The sequence below is a fragment of the Mobula birostris genome, chromosome 25, assembly GCF_030028105.1.
Source record: "Mobula birostris isolate sMobBir1 chromosome 25, sMobBir1.hap1, whole genome shotgun sequence".
Classification (NCBI taxonomy): domain Eukaryota; kingdom Metazoa; phylum Chordata; class Chondrichthyes; order Myliobatiformes; family Myliobatidae; genus Mobula; species Mobula birostris.
In genome coordinates, this window is record NC_092394.1 from 21,201,418 (window position 1) to 21,217,630 (window position 16,213).

Here is a 16,213-nt window from a genome sequence, read left to right on the forward strand (position 1 = left end):
TCTTTAATTTGATGACACCACAGGCTCCCAAAATTAATATTAATTTATGTTAATTTGATTGACACTTGCTGGTGCAATGCTGCTGGTTGGTTACCCTGCAACTGAAGCTCAAGTGACCTTGAGTTCGGCTTTCAGTTTCTGCTACCTTAAAGGGAGCAATTTAAACAAGGAAGTCAGCTGACAGCAGACATTTGAGGAAAAGCATTAATCATTTGAGCTGCCTCTTGGCACAGGAGAATGTTCCAACACCAATCACCTACTCCTTCACCCAGCGTGATTCATCTTCATTTGTCCCAAATTACTTTTGATGTATTTCCTCTGCCAAATCACGGCTCAAGGTCTCAACCACGAAGAGTAACGCATTGGAACACACCAATTACCATCTGTACCTCTCAGCTCTTGTCTTCGCTTCATGCTGTATCATATCAAAATCTGGTTTAGTTGCAAGAAAATTTTTAGAACATCAGCTATTTTAATTTAATTTTCCATTACATATGCTCAGCTGTGTTCCTCGAGATTCAAGATTGTTTAATGTCATTTCCTGTACGCAGGTGTAAGGAGAACGAAGTAATTGTTACTCTGGATTGGATGCAATACAAAATACAAAGAACACAATAACAATAATAAACACACACAATAAATATAAATACATAAGATAACTTATATACATAAGTTGATTTATGACCATAAGGTACATAAAGTGACGTCAAAAATAATAAAGTAGCAGTGGAGTTAGTAGGTGGGGGTGTTGATCAGCCTTACTGCTTGAGCAGGGTAACTGTTCTTGAGTCGTGTGGTGCTGGTGTGGATGCTACATAGCCTTCTCCCTGATCGGAGTGGGACAAACAGTCCATGAGCAGGGTATGGTGGATCCTTCATGATGTTACTGGCCCTCTTCCGGCACCTTTCTGTATAAATGTTCTTGACGGTGGGTAGACTGGTACCAGTAATGCATTAGGCAGTTTTGACTACCCATTGTATTCATTGTTTTTGTAGTCCAACTTGCAAATCACATGATTTTTTAAAACATTAAGGTTTTAAAGTTTTTTTCTTGACCACTGGTTGTCCACACGTTGATGATGTCCTCTGACCCAGTGCTGCCTTATCCCCAGCTATTTCTGACTCATTGAGTGTATTCTGGGGATAATGATGGTTTCCTCTGGTGTGAGAAGTTCCCATGTAAAGTCGAGGCCCGTTTCTCCTGAAGGAGATAATCATGTACCGATAATGACAGTAATCCATTTGGGAGATATCCAGTTCAGACTGAAGTCAAAACGTAGAAAAGAATCCATTTTCAATCCTGAAGCAGATTATTATAAACAGCAAGAAAGGCCTGGAGCTCCCCCTGGTGGTGCAATGAGGAATACCAGCTGACCACACAGTGGTCCAGTGCAGGACAGTAGTTATGTGTTACATTTTGTGTATTGTTGTATTGTGTATAGTTGTGTAATACATTTTGGGGGATAATTGGTCTATTCACTCAGACCCAATAAGAAAGAAATTTTGTTTCAATTCCAGGTATAGGAATGAGCAATAATTGTCTGCTCTTTTCCCTGTAAGCACTTTCATGATACAAAGTGGCCAGATAGCAAATAACATGGAAAGCTCAAAGCATTGAAGTTGAACTGGTCCCTAAACTAAAATATAACCATTTTTCTGTCCAGTCAATTTATTTTAATGTTTCTTAAATGATATGGTCTGTCTTCCAGCAGAATATAAGAGGTCAATGGGAAACATTTAGGAAGAAAGTTGAATGCAATGGACACAACAGGAATTCTGCAGATGCTAGAAATTCAAGCAACACACATCAAAGTTGCTGGTGAACGCAGCAGGCCAGGCAGCATCTGTAGGAAGAGGTGCAGTCGACGTTTCAGGCCGAGACCCGAAGGGTCTCGGCCTGAAACGTCGACTGCACCTCTTCCTACAGATGCTGCCTGGCCTGCTGCGTTCACCAGCAACTTTGATGTGTGTTGCTTGAATGCAATGGAGTTTGCTGGACAACATGACCTGGGGTTTAACAATATTGGTAAAGAATGGAAACGCCACCCAGACCAAAGTACTTACTGTAATAAAATAAATATAACTGGCCTAGATAGAGTGGATGTGGAGAGGATGTTTCTATAGTGTGGATGTCTAGGACGAGAGGGCACAGCCTCAGAATACAAGGACATCCCTTTAGAACCGAGATGAGGAGGAATCTTCTTAGCCAGAGGGTGGAGAACCTGTGGAATTCATTGCCACAGACAGCTGTGGAAGCCAGGTCATTGGGTGAATTTAGAGCAAAGATTGCTAGATTCTTGATTAGTAAGGGTGCCAAAGGTTATGGGGAGAAGGTAGGAGAATGGGTTTGAGGGGAATAATAAATCAGCAATGATGGAATGACGGAACAGACTTTTTGGGCCGTATAGCCTAATTCCTGTTGCTGCTTGGAAGGAATTTGTATGTTCTCCCCGTGACCATGAGGATTTCCTCCAGGTGCTCTGGTTTCCTCACACAGTACAAAGACATACTGGTTGGTCATTGTAAATTGTTTTGTGATTAGGCTAGGGTTAGATCAAAGGATTGCTGGGCAGTACAGCTCAAAGGGCCAATTTCACACTGTAACTCAACAAAATAAAATAAAATGAATCAGCCATGGTAGACTGGCGCAGCAGACTCGATGGGCTGAATGGCCTAGTTCTGCTCCAATATTTTATGGTGTAAAACAATCTGATAGGGTTTACCAAAGATGAAATTAATTCATAGGTTTAGATTTCATGAGGGGTTTGATCAGAAACAGGACAGTAGAGCACAGGATCAGGCCCACCATCTCTGTGCCAACCACAATGTGATCCAAACTAATCACATGTGCCTGAATCCTTCCATTCCAACTTATTCATGTGTCTGCCTAAAATGCCTCTTAAAAGTTGCTGTGGTATCTTCTTCCACCACCTCCACAGGCAGCACAGACCAAACACCTAGCACTCTCCGTATAAAATAAACTTTACCTCTCTTCAAGCTATGCCCTCTAGCATTTGACATTTCTACACCAGACAAAAGATTCTGACTGTCTACCCTATCTACGCCAATCATAATTTTACATTTACACTTCAATCAGGTCGACCTTCAGCCTCTTTCGCTCCAGAGAAAACAAGCCACATTTGTTCTGGCATCTCCTTGTACTTAAGATACTCCAATCTGAGCAACATCCTGGTGAACCTCCTCTGCACCCACTCCAAAGCCTCCACACCCTTCCCAATAGTATGTGACTAAAACTGCTTCAATAAATTCAGCCTAATTAACATTTTATAGAGCTGCAACATGGCCAGCCAACTCTTATGCTCAATATCGTGATTGATGGAAGACAAGAGTGTCACAAGGCTTCTTTACCACTCTAACCACCTTTTTGCCACTTTCAGCACACTATGGGCCTGCATCCCAAGACTCTTCTGTACAACAATGCTCCTAAGGGTCTTGATATTTATTGAACACTTTCTTCCTGTATTGGACCTCCCAAAGCATATTAACTTACATTTATTCCAATAGAACTCCATCTGATATTTCTCTGTACACATTTCCAGCGGATCTATATCCTGCTGTATCCTTTGACAATCTACATGTTCATCAATTTTTCTATTGTCTGTAAACTTACTAACTAGAATACTTACATTTTTATCCAAATCAATTATATATATATCACTCGGAACGGACATCGCAGCACAATCCTTGCGAAACATAACTAATCATAGATTGAAGTCAGATAAACACCACTTTATCACTACCATATTTCTCAAGTTCAAGTATAATTATCATTCAACCATACACTAATACCCATGACCACAGCCAAACACTGGGTCCAAGATGCAAAACACAATACCAACAGACATACACAGCACAAGGCACATAGATCACATACAAGGAGGAGTTTCTTCAGCCAGAGAGTGATGAACCTATGGAATTCATTGCCACAAGCAGCTGTGGAGGCCAAGCTTTTATGTATATTGAAGGCAGAGGTTGATTGATCAGGGCATGAAGGGATATGGGAGAAGGCAGGAGATTGGGGCTGAGAGGAAAATTGAATCAGCCAAGATGAAATCCCAAGTCCCTGAGTGACATAGCCTGTAAATTGATGGATTGATGGTATTTGGGTTCTGTCAGCAAATACCACAGTTCTCTGCTTTCCTCAAGTGAATGTACGCACACATGTAATCCACTGTGTGAGCCCTGGAGTGCAACACCAACGGGAGGGTCTAGACCCCCAACCCAGCATGAATGCCACACCACACTGCCTCCGGTGTCTCCCCTCCTGGACTGCTGAAACAGACAAGCCCACGGCATGAGGCCTAGTCCGCACTACAATCAAGGCAAACACATCCTGTCTCTAAGAATCTTCTCCAATAATCTCACTCCCATTGGTGCAAGGCTCACTCAACATAATTTCCTGTAATATCTCTGTTGACTCTTCTCCAGTGTTCCTGAGACTTTGCCTATGTTTGCAGAAAGGATACAAAGATCTCTGAAAGACACCAACAAAATCCTTCCTTGCCTCCGTCATTTTTGTGGGATAGACTCCAACAGGTCCTGGACACCCAACACACTGTATATACACACACACACACACACACACACACACACACACAGAGCCCAGTCCAATCCAATATGAGACCAATGGTCTTGAAGCTTGTCAAAACCCAAAGACAGGCCAAAACAGCCAGCCTCTTCACTGAGACAGACTGCACCCCCGATAACAGACTAACTCAGATAGTCTCCTATCACAGGGCAGCCTCCTGTTGTATGATGCCCCATAACAGAACCACTGAAAAGTACTGGGCAACTTCTGTGCTGGAAGCCCCTGCTCTGGTGTCTCAGAAACTCAAAAGAAATGAGGCTGGTTTCTTGATGCTAGGATAGACTAATCAAAACTTCGACCAGAAGCCCAGTCAAAACACCAACACCCTTAGAACTTCTGAAATTTGACAGCACTGGCCAGAACCTCACTTTGATCAACAGTTAAAATGTCTTTCCTGTTTTTATGTAATGACTCACGAGAAAACTTCAGGGTGAATAACAAAATCCTCTCCGATAACTGTCCTCTCAAAATTCTTTGCATCTCCCAAAAGAGCCAACAAATGCAAAATGACAGCTTCAGACTTTTGGGTGGGTCTTGCATTAACTTCCCAAATACAAATTTAATCTCATACACGCCATAAATAAAACCATAAGACCATAATACATAGGAGCAGTATTAGGCCATTTGCCCCCTTCGAGTCTGCTCTGATATTCAATCATGGCTGATCCTTTTTTCTCGTCCTTAGCCCCACTCTCCAGCCTCCTCCCCGTAACCTTTGATGCTGTGGCCAATCAAGAACCCATCAATCTCAGCCTTAAATACGCTCAATGACCTGGCTTCCACAGCTGCCTGTGGTAACAAATTCCATAAATTCAGAAATTTCTCCACATCTCTGTTTTAAATGGAGCCCCTCTATCCTGAGGCTGTGCCCTCTTGTCCAAGATTCCCTCACCATGGGAAACATGCTTTCCACATCTCTATTGTCTAGGCCTTTCAACATTCAAAAGGTTCCAATGAGATCCCCCCTCATCTTTCTAAATTCCAGTGATTACAGGTCCAGAGCCATCAAATGTTCCTCATTTGATAACCCTTTCATTCCAGAATCATCCTTGTGAACCTCCTCTGAAACCTCTCCAATGCCAGCACATCTTTTCTTAGTTAAAGAGCCCAAAACTGTTCACAATACTCAAGGTGAGGCCTCACCAGGGCTTTTTTAAGCCTCAGTATCACATCTCTGCTCTTATATTCTAGACCTCTTGAAAGAATGCTAACATTGCATTTGCCTTCCTCACCACCGAAACTACCTGCAAGTTAACCTTTAGGGTGTTCTGCACAAGGACTCCCAAGTGCCTTTGTATCTCAGATTTTTAGACGTTCTCCCTGTTTAGAAAATAGTCTGCACATTTATTTCTTCTACCAAAGTGCATGACCATGCACTTTCCAACATTGTATTTCATTTGCCACTCTCTTGCTCATTCTTCTAACCTGTTTAAGTCCTTCTGCAACCTTCCTGCTTCTGCAACATTACCTGCCCCTTCACCAATCTTCGTGTCATCTGCAAACCTGGCAACAAAGCCATCTATTCCATCATCTAAATCATTGATATACATCATAAAAAGAAATAGTCCCAACATCAAACCCTGTGGAACACCACTAGCCATCGGCATCAAAACAAAAAAAAGATCCTTTTATTCCCACTCGCTACCTCCTATCAATCAGCCAATGTTCTAACTATGTTAGTAACTTCGCTGTAACACCATGGGCTCTTGACTTGGTAAGCAGCCTGATGTTTGGCACCATGTCAAAGGCCTTCTGAAAATCCAAATATACAACGTCCACTGCATCCCCTTTATCTATCCTACTTGTAAACTCCTCAAAGAATTTGAAATGGTTCGTCAGGCAAGATCTTCCTTTAAGGAAACCATGCTGACTTTGTCATATCTTGTCCTGTATTACCAAGTACTCTATAACCTCATCTTTAACAATAAATGCAAGACTTGTGAACTTGCAGTGTACCTTGACTGGACATTGGGGATTGTTGTCTGGGGAGGCGGTTGCTGTGAATGTACAACTCCTATCAACATTGAATGGTCAAGATTTGAAAGAGTTTTTTATTGTTCTTGGAGCTTAGATACAAGTGACCCTGCTTGTTGGGTTTGGAAATGAAACATAGTTATGATGTAGCTCTTGACTAGCAGTGAGTAGTCCCGCCAGAGCAGAAGGGCATTACAAAGGTAATTTTAAGAGCTTTTATCTTTTACAAGTAGCTTTGGTAGAATGAATTGCAAAAGGCTTTCTCTGAGTTAGGGAGTCAGTGACAAGGACTCATCAATTTCAGTTGTTAAGAAATTGAAGAGGGAAGAAGGAACTGATTTTCATGGACAGCAGTGGTAATAACAAAACTTCCATCACAATGACAGAGTTGTTATTATCTTCAGGTTGTAGTTAGTTTAATTATTTATTATTAAGAGATACAGCGTGGTAAAAGGCCCTTCCAGCCCAATGAGACCGTGCTGCCAATTTACATCCATATGACCAATTAACCTACTAATCCATAGGCCTTTAGGATTTTGGAGGAAAGCCATCAGTCACAGGGAGAACGTACAAACTCCTTACACACAGCAGCAGAATCGGATCTGGGTTATTGGCGCAGCAATACTGTTATGTTACCATACCACCCTATTTGCTATAGTGGTTTGGGATCTCTGTCTGTGTCCAACTTCATGCAGGATGGAACTTCTCCATTGTATCTGTTGGCTTTCCCTTCTCTCAAACAATCCCCCCCAGGAAAAGGAGTCAGACCACTTAATGAAACAACAAACCCAACTCAATCGCCATCAAGCATACAATACATTCCAAGTGCGTCTTGGTTTTTGCTACTAAGAATGCATCCTAGCCCCAGTGAGTGAGGTTGAGTTGAAACTGTTGGTTAACCAAGGAGAATGAGTTTCCTGCATGTCAACAATTGGGAAGGTGAAGTTGGAGCAGGAGATGTACGGGTCAAAGTGACAGGCAGCAGGGAGTGGGTAAATAATAGAACCTAAAGGACATTAAAAATTCTCTATCAAACATCATAGAATGAAAAAATGAAGCAAAAGTGAAAAAGATCAAATTAACCAGATTTTTAAAAAGTTCATGAATGGACAATCTACTAGAACAACCTGCAGTTAATCAGATAAATGTAGAGGCATTATTTCTCCCCAGTCGTTAATACCACAAGTGAGAAGAAAACCCTATAACAGGGGCTCCCAATCTTTTTAATGTCATGAACCAAAACCATTAAGCAAGAGGTCTGTGGACCCCAAGTTGGAAACCTCTGCCCTACAAGATCTTCCCCTCAGAGAATTGGATCATAATTAGCCAGCTCTCACTGGCTGTTCTGAAGGGGTTAGCTTTGGTCACCTCCACGCCCATCACCTGATGATGAAAGATCACCTACCGGGTCCCACAGGGCCAGTTGCCGCTCGCTCATCTTGCTGAATCCAGTGGTGAAGATTTTACCGTCAGCCATGAAGATGGCCCTCATTGGTCGAGCTCCTTCATGCGCTTTCTCCCTCTCCTGATTTCAACCGTAGGTAGATGGCAGGATGGAAAGACAAGGGCAAAAATGTATTCAGGAACAGAATTAAAAGCAACAGAGCACAACATACATCGTGCAGGCTAAAATTACCAATGCTGCACATGCACCAGAGCACACAATACATATTTCTACATACAAAACGCACCATGGGAAATGTCATGCACTGCAGCCCACCCCAGGACCAAGAGCTGCAAAATGCATTACAGCGCACAACACGTGTCACAGCGCACAATGCACACCATGGAAAGCAACACAATGCACACCCAGACAATTTTCAAGATGTCTTTTTCACCAAGAGCTTCATTTACGTCCACAAGCTAATATTTTGTCCCCAACTCTCCTCAACTCCTTTATCATCTCTAATCTGAATAAGCTCAGTCCGTCTGTACACAGGCCATAAGGTACCAACTGGAAACCAAAAGAGCCACATTCCCTGCTGGAACATAGTCAATTTACATTTTTACATCTTGAAGTCCAAGCTTTGGACTCAAAATCCTCTCAGCAATGTAGTACATGCAGTATTTTGCCTTCAGTGGCCGGGCCCTGCCCCACCCTGGCTTAGAAATGGGGACTAGGAAATGCCACTTAAACCCTGCTATGTTGATGGCCTGGCTATTTACATCCTATACAGATTGGAAAGAACTGGAACACATGAATCCCTACAGGAATCCTGACAATTCAGGTTGCAGGATGTCAATGAGTGGCCTTCTATTTCCTTCCTAGCACGGTCTGTGCTCACTTTATAAAGATTCTGAATTGTACAAACCAGCCAACAGTATTTAAGCAATTTCTCAAATTATATAAAATAAAGGAATAATGCTTGACTGGTAGACCTGATTCAACTCTGAACTAATTTCACAACCTTAGGTCCCACACCACCAGGTTCCGAAATGGTTATTACCCTTCAATCATCAAACTCCTGAACCAGCATGGATAACTTCACTCACCTCAGCACTGAGCTGATTCCACAACCTATCGGCTCACTTTCAAAGACTCTACAACTCATGTTTTCAGTATTAGCTTTTTTTTTGTATTTACGGTTAGAATTCTTTTGCACATTGGTTGTTTTTCAGTCTTCGTGTGCAGTTTTTCATTGATTTTATTGTACTTTTTTTGCTCTACTGTGAATGCCTGCAAGAAAATGTAGGGTAGTGTGTGGTGACAAGTACATACTTTGATAATAAATTTACTGTGATCTTTGATTAACGGCTTTATTGTTATAAGGAATATGTCACTGAAGTCTATTCAGCCCACAGAGTCACTAACAGGTCCTGTTAGACTAATCCACCAGTGCCAATCTTGCTCCCATGGCTCTACAAGTTATACTCTTTCAACTATCTACACGTCTCTTCTGAATGTTCTGATGGATTTCGTTTTCACCACTGCTAGAGGAGGTGAGTGTAACATCTATATACATCAGTATATAGATGCCTCGGGCTAGAATCTAAATCTTTACACTCCTGCTCATCACTTATTGGTCCTGTTATTTCTCAGTTTTTCATCCTGTCAAGTACAATATGCCATTTACTATTTCAAAAAGCTGCAGGCTGCTCTCTGCATCGTATCGGGGAAAGAGCAGTAAGCTAGCAGTCATTGATGCTCCTTGTGCCCTGACCAGCTCTGTGTGTTGGAGAAGATGAAGCTCTGTGTTTCAGAGCTCCTAATGTCTATCCATGAAGCTGGAAGTTTTACAAAGTTCAAAGTTAATTGATTATCAAAGTACGTGTATATTACTATATACTACTTTGAAATTCATTTTCATGCAGGCGTTCACAGTAGAACAAAAAAGTACAATAGAATCAATGAAAAACTACATGCAAGCAAAGACAGACAAATCAATGTGTGAAAGGAGACCAGCTGTGGACAGACAGACAATTAATTAATTGAGAATACGAGGTGCAGAGCCTTGAAAGGGATTCCATAAGTTGTGGATCAGTTCAGTGTTGAGGTGAGCAAAGTTAGGAGCCTGATGGTTGGAGGATAATGACTGTTCCTGAACCTGGTGGTGTGGGACCTAATGCTCCTGTATCTCCTTCCTGACGACAGCAGCAAGAAGAGAGCCTGGCCTGCACAGTGAGGGTTCCTGATGATGAATCCTGCTTTCCTGCGGCAGTGCTTCTTGTAAATGTAGGGAAGGCTTTGCCTGTGACCGACCAGACTATATCCGCCACTCTTTCTAGACTTTTCCCTTCTTGGGCATGAGTGTTTCCATCCCAAGCCATGATGCAACCAGTTAGCAGACTCTCCACTGTGCATCTACAGATCTATAGAGGTTTGTCAAAGTTGTCCTGCTAAATCTGTGTAAACTTCTAAGTAGAGTAGAACCTTTGAAAATGTGTTACATTTTCCAACAATTTCCTCCTTCTCCACACTCCATCCTCACACCCTCTCTTTTGGGGGAGATCAGATCTAGGATGTGGTTCCCCAGTGAATCAGCACACGGGCATGAGCTCAGTCTACACCCAAACCATAGCATCTCTCCGGAACAAACAAAACTGCATGGGAGCTTCAGAGTGCTCTCCATGGATGCTGCCTGACCTGCTGAGCCCTCCAATATTTTGTGCATGTTGTTTTAGGAGTTTGTTGCAGTTCACCTGTGTATTTCAAGAAGAACTTTATTGGTTGTAAGATGTTTTGGTTTGTACTGAAAGTCTTTCTTTACAGTAATCCCTGTGACCATTAAGATGCAAAGTGTTGCTCTACTACATGGTCGCAACAGTCGTACATTTAAATAGTGTGCACCGGTGCGTGTTGGTGCAACCCACAGTATGATTCTACCAGGTTTCCAACCAGGGGAACATCCAAAAATACACTCAGATCACACCAGGTCACTAATCATGTCTTCAGAGAAAACTTCATACAGAGCTGAATTTAGGAAACAGATAATTATCACTAAGCCAAAATCTCAGCACAGACGCCAAACACACTCCACAGTCAAGAAAGCTCACCAACACCTCTACTTTCTGAGAAAGTCTTCTCAGCAGGATTTTGAACCTATTTTATGCTTTGACAACATGGGTACCAGTGGATCATGGTGGAAAGTTGTTGGGGGGGTGGGGGTGATGTGTGCAGAGGATAATTTGTTTTGAAATTTAGAAACAACTTGATTGAGAAGGAGAAAAGAACCAAACAACACCATTCTTGACAAAATCAGAAAATGAAGCTGATTTAAACAGCATGCAGTTAACTGAGTCTTATAGACTTTGCCCTCAGCATTGTTCAGTGCAGTTTATGTGAAAGATACCAATCACATTTAGCAAGCATGAACAGACTGAGTGAAATAAACCTTGTTGAGTCTCAGGTGATCAACGAGGACGCTGGTTTGCAGTTATCACTGAGTGCCCAGTGTCCATTGCTTCACCATCAATAACAACCAGGTTTGACTTTATTTATAACTTTCACTCTTCATGCATCGGAGTTATATAGATTCAGATTTATTTATCACGAGCACATTGAAAGATACAGTGAAAGGCATTGTTTGTATTAACAACCAGCACAACCTAAAGATAAATTGCCACAGGTGGCTGTGGAGGCCAGGTCATTGGGTATATTTAAGGCAGAGGTTGATAGATTCTTGATTGGTCAGGGCATGAAGGGATATGGGGAGAAGGCAGGAGACTGGAGCTGAGAGTGAAAATGGATCAGCCATGATGAATTGGTAGAGCAGACTCAATGGTCCCATGGCCTAATTCTGCTCCAATATCTTATGGCCTTAAGTCCTGAGGGCAGCTAGCAAGTGTCACCACACATTCTGGTGCCAGCATAGCATGCCAACCAAGTTATGGCTTTATCGCAACAGAAGTTAGATAAAGCTGAGAAGTGCCAGTGATAAAACCTCATTCTCTAACTTCTCTATTACCTTCTTTTGCTTTCCAGAGTCATAAGATGGAAATTCACATAGAACTAACACTGCAGGAACAGATCATTCAGCTCTATACTGCTGCTTGCACTCCATAGAAACTTTCTCCTACTCTACATCATGAAGACCTAATGCCAAGTCCTTCAATTTCGTCTTTAGTCAACATTCCACAGATTTGTTTAAATTGCAGTCCTTTTGTGTCGCATCTTCAACCTCTTCCCAATGCTTATGGCTTCTGTCGGGGTCTGACACATTTGCAGCAAATGTCCGCACAAGTAAAGCGGAGCTTTACCTCTGAACTAGATGAACAAAGAACTGAAGATGAAGAATGAAATGCAAACTGAATGGATCTTGCACCTGGATGAAGGGAAGGGCAGAGAGCAAATATCCTAATGTGTTCAAGTGGAAGCAAGATGTGCTGATACTCCCATCAAGTGGAATGTGCTTCCACATCTGATGGCATTTGTCTACAACCACAAGGAAAACAAACATCTGTCATCCTCATATCTGAGGAAGATGCTTTCAATTTTCTTCAAGAAATTCCAGATGGAGGAGATGGTGAAAAGAATAGCGACAATCTAACGTGTATCCACATTGCTAAGCAGCTCCATGAAGTCCTAAGTAAATAGACATACTCACTATATATTATCACTCAGAGGAACTGGAAGGGTTTTACATTACTGGTGCCGTCAGCTGCTTGAACCCACTCAAACTTACAGGAAGGAGGTGAAGGCAATCACTTGAACTATTTCACTTTGTAACTGATTTTCAATTAGAAGTAGACATCTAATCTTCAGAGATAAACGTTCAGCCATCCACGTCTCAGTTTTTGTCATTAGTAGATTCCTACCATATATAAACAGTTTATATTTCACATAAATATCTGAAGAAACTCAGTGGGTTAGGCAGCATCTATGGAGAAAAATAGACAATTGACATTTTTGGGATGTGAAATGTCATGACTTCAATCATCAGCTGTCCATTTCCCTTCACAGACTCTGCTCAATCTGGTGAGTTCCTCCAGCCTTGTGTGTGTTGTTCCAGATTCCAACATCTGCCGTCTCCCGTGTGTTCAAATGTTTGCATTTGATGGTATCCATTAGTACTTGCTTAAAATGTTAGTTTTTTTCCCACTAATTATGCCTCTGTCACATAGCTACTTTGACTCTCTCAAGTGACAAGTTTGCTCGGTGATCTTGTCTTGAGTCGGGTGATTGAAAGTTCAATTCCCACTCCCGAACACCAGCACACAGTCCAGTTCAATACACTGCAGGACCAGGCCAATTCTAGTTATTGGACTAAGGCACGAGTACCTATTCAGCCAGATGAATAAGATGTCAGGTCTATGGTACTGTTAAAGAAGCAAAGAGTTCCCCTGACATTTTGCCACTCCTGTGCTTCCACCAATGGTTGTGGGAAATAAACTGCAAATGTTTACAGTGCAAGTCAACTGTGACTGCACTAGAAAAGGAATGAATTGTGGCAAAGTGCTTTGGGATTAGAATAGAAATGAGGAGCAATTTATTTAGCCAGATGGCTGTGGCGGTGAATCCACTGTGTATATTTAAAGCAGAGGTTGATTAGGCTCTTGATTTAAGTTACGGGGAGAAGGTGGGAGAATGATATTAGAGGGTTAATAAATAAACCATGATGGAATGGTGGGGCAGGCTCGATGGCCAAATAGCCTAATTCTGCTCCTGTTTTATGTCTTAAGATCTTACGAGAAATCTTGAGGGATGGTGAGCCATTACAATAATAGCAAAATTTTCTGTATGTTGCTCCAGATTGCCAACATCTACAATCTCTCTTGTGCCCATCATTTTAATGAAATTTTAAAATTAAACGTTTGAACAACCATGAGTCGTCTTTACTTATTTTGCTGCCAGAACACCAAGAACAGAAGTCTGGCTTGTCAACAGCACCCCACCAGTGCTGCCAAGCCAAGTCACCGCTGGAAGACATCAACACCTTGCTGTGGGCTTGGCCACGTGGAGAAACCGATCAGACAAATTTCCAATTAAAAGTGTTGCGGGTTAAGTTGCAGTGCCTAGTACGGAGTATGTCCCTCCCTTGCTCTGTGAGCTTTGGGTTCTGTGCCCATTTACCTGGCAGACCTAATCCTAACCTCTCAAAGCCAGCTCTGCATTCTCTAGTGGAGTGCCACACAGCCCTTGAACATCACTTTCATACAACAATGCCTGTCAGATCAGAAAATGAGCCTCTGAGCAAACAAAACTGCTACCGAAGATCTGCATCAACTTCTCTACCACACATCAGGGACTCATTGGACACCCTGCACTCTCAGTCTCAACTAAATACTCACTTGGAGGTACATTTGACATTCACTGGGAAAATCTGCCAGTTCAATCTCTTATATTCCCCTCTGCCTTACCTTTACTTCTATTTTTTTCTTTCTCCACTTTGAGCAACTTCCTAACTAACTACTTGGTATTTTCAAATCCCTGTCAGCTTACCAAATACCAGTTAGTTCATGACAACAATACTCACGTCAATCAGGACAATATTATTTGATAAAATGTCTCCCCAGAGGAGTAAGAATTTATGGCTCAGGGTCCAGTCAAATCCTGGAATTTCAAAGACCAAGCACCACCACACAGTGGGGGGAACTTACAGCAATGACGCGTTGCTCCCTCGGATTAATGATGCGCACTTTCTTGTCCTTGCTGGTGGTACAGATGAGGCTGCCGTTACGGTTCCAGCAAACATTGTAAATCAAGTCGGTATGCAGGTCGTCAAGTGTTATCAGGGGCTCTCCGGTACCCACGTTCCAAACAATTATCATATTATCACTGCCTGAAACAGACATGATACAAGGTCAGTACTTGGTATGAATCCCTGGATCATTGATCCCCAGACCATATCAGTTTTATTCAGAATTTTCCCTTTATCATCACTTGGCAGAACTGCCTTCTTGATCCTTATCAATCTTGACATGTGGGACAACATTGTAAGGGTGGAGAAACAGCTCATATTTTGTCTGGGTAGCCTCTAACTTGACAGCATGAACATTGATTTCTCTGACTTCTGGTAATTTCTCCCCACTTCCCCTTCACTCTTTTTCCATTCCCCATTCTGACTCTACTCTTACCCCTTTACTTCTTCTCACCTGTCTACCATCTCCCTTCTCCTTCCCTTTCTCCCACGGTCTACTCTCCTCTCCTATCAGATTCCTCCTTCTTCAGCCCTTTACCTTTTCTGTCTAGCATCTCCTAACTTCTCACTTCATCTCCTCCTCCCGCACTTGCCTACCTTCCCCCTCACCTGGCTTCACCTATCACCTGCCAAATTGTACTCCTTCCCCTCCCCCCCACACCTTCTTATTCTGTCTCCTTCTCCCTTCCTTTCCAGTGCTGATGAAGGGTCTCAACCAAAACGTCGACTCTTTATTCCTCTCCATAGATGCTGCCTGACTTGCTCAGTTCCTCCAGCATTTTGTGTGTTGCAGAGTTGTGGCTAGACTGGGAAAGATAGCAACACTTAAGCATGCTCTGCCTCCTCTTGCTCTCATAATATTATCACAGTGAGTATAAGTAAGAAGTCTTGGAATGCTATCTGCCATTTTCTAGTTCCAGTAATGTGTCAGAACATTTTCTGTCAGGAAGGTCATTGGGATTAAGATCTACTGTCTGAAGTGATGGAGGAGGGAATTTCACAACATTTAAAAAGTACCTAAATGAACAGCGGCCTCAAATTTTAAAGTTCAAATTTCAAAGTAAATTTATTACGAACATATATTCAGTACTGTGCAAAATTCTTATGTATATATATATAGCTAAGGTGCCCAGGACAGTACTGTAGTAATTTTATGTATTGCATTGAACCATTGCCACAAAATAAAACAAATTTCATGACATATGTGAGTGATGATAAACCTGATTCTGAAATGGGTCTCTATTGTGGTCTGAGAGTGGGAAGCAGGCAGGAGGAGGGAATCACAGTTGGGAAAAGGGGAAGGGAGATGAAAGGGAGCGGGAAGCACCAGAGAGGCATTCTGTAATGATCAATAAATCAATTGTCTAGAATCAAATGACTTTGCCTGGTGTGTCTTCACCTCGCTATCCCCCACCCCAGCACTCCTTCTCTGTCATCTGCCCCGTACCCCTCCCGCGGCGCTCCACCCTCATTATTCCCAACATCCTGTGCTCCCGCCAGGTTTACAAACTTGCTCTCCGCTCCATGTTGACAAATACAATACTGTGCAAGA

General features: G+C 42.3%; 1 protein-coding gene across 7 annotated transcripts in view; it reads right to left on the minus strand.

The window, feature by feature from the left end:
• The window catches only part of LOC140187720 (coronin-6-like), a 256,030-nt gene that overhangs the window by 28,563 nt on the left and 211,254 nt on the right, over window positions 1-16,213 (minus strand). For all 7 annotated transcript variants that reach the window (XM_072243309.1, XM_072243310.1, XM_072243316.1 and 4 more), the window contains 2 exons: window positions 14,621-14,802; window positions 7,989-8,108 (listed from right to left, as the gene is read on the minus strand). In XM_072243309.1, the coding sequence (XP_072099410.1) occupies window positions 7,989-8,108; window positions 14,621-14,802 (302 nt within the window). The remainder of the gene's footprint in view (window positions 1-7,988; window positions 8,109-14,620; window positions 14,803-16,213) is intronic.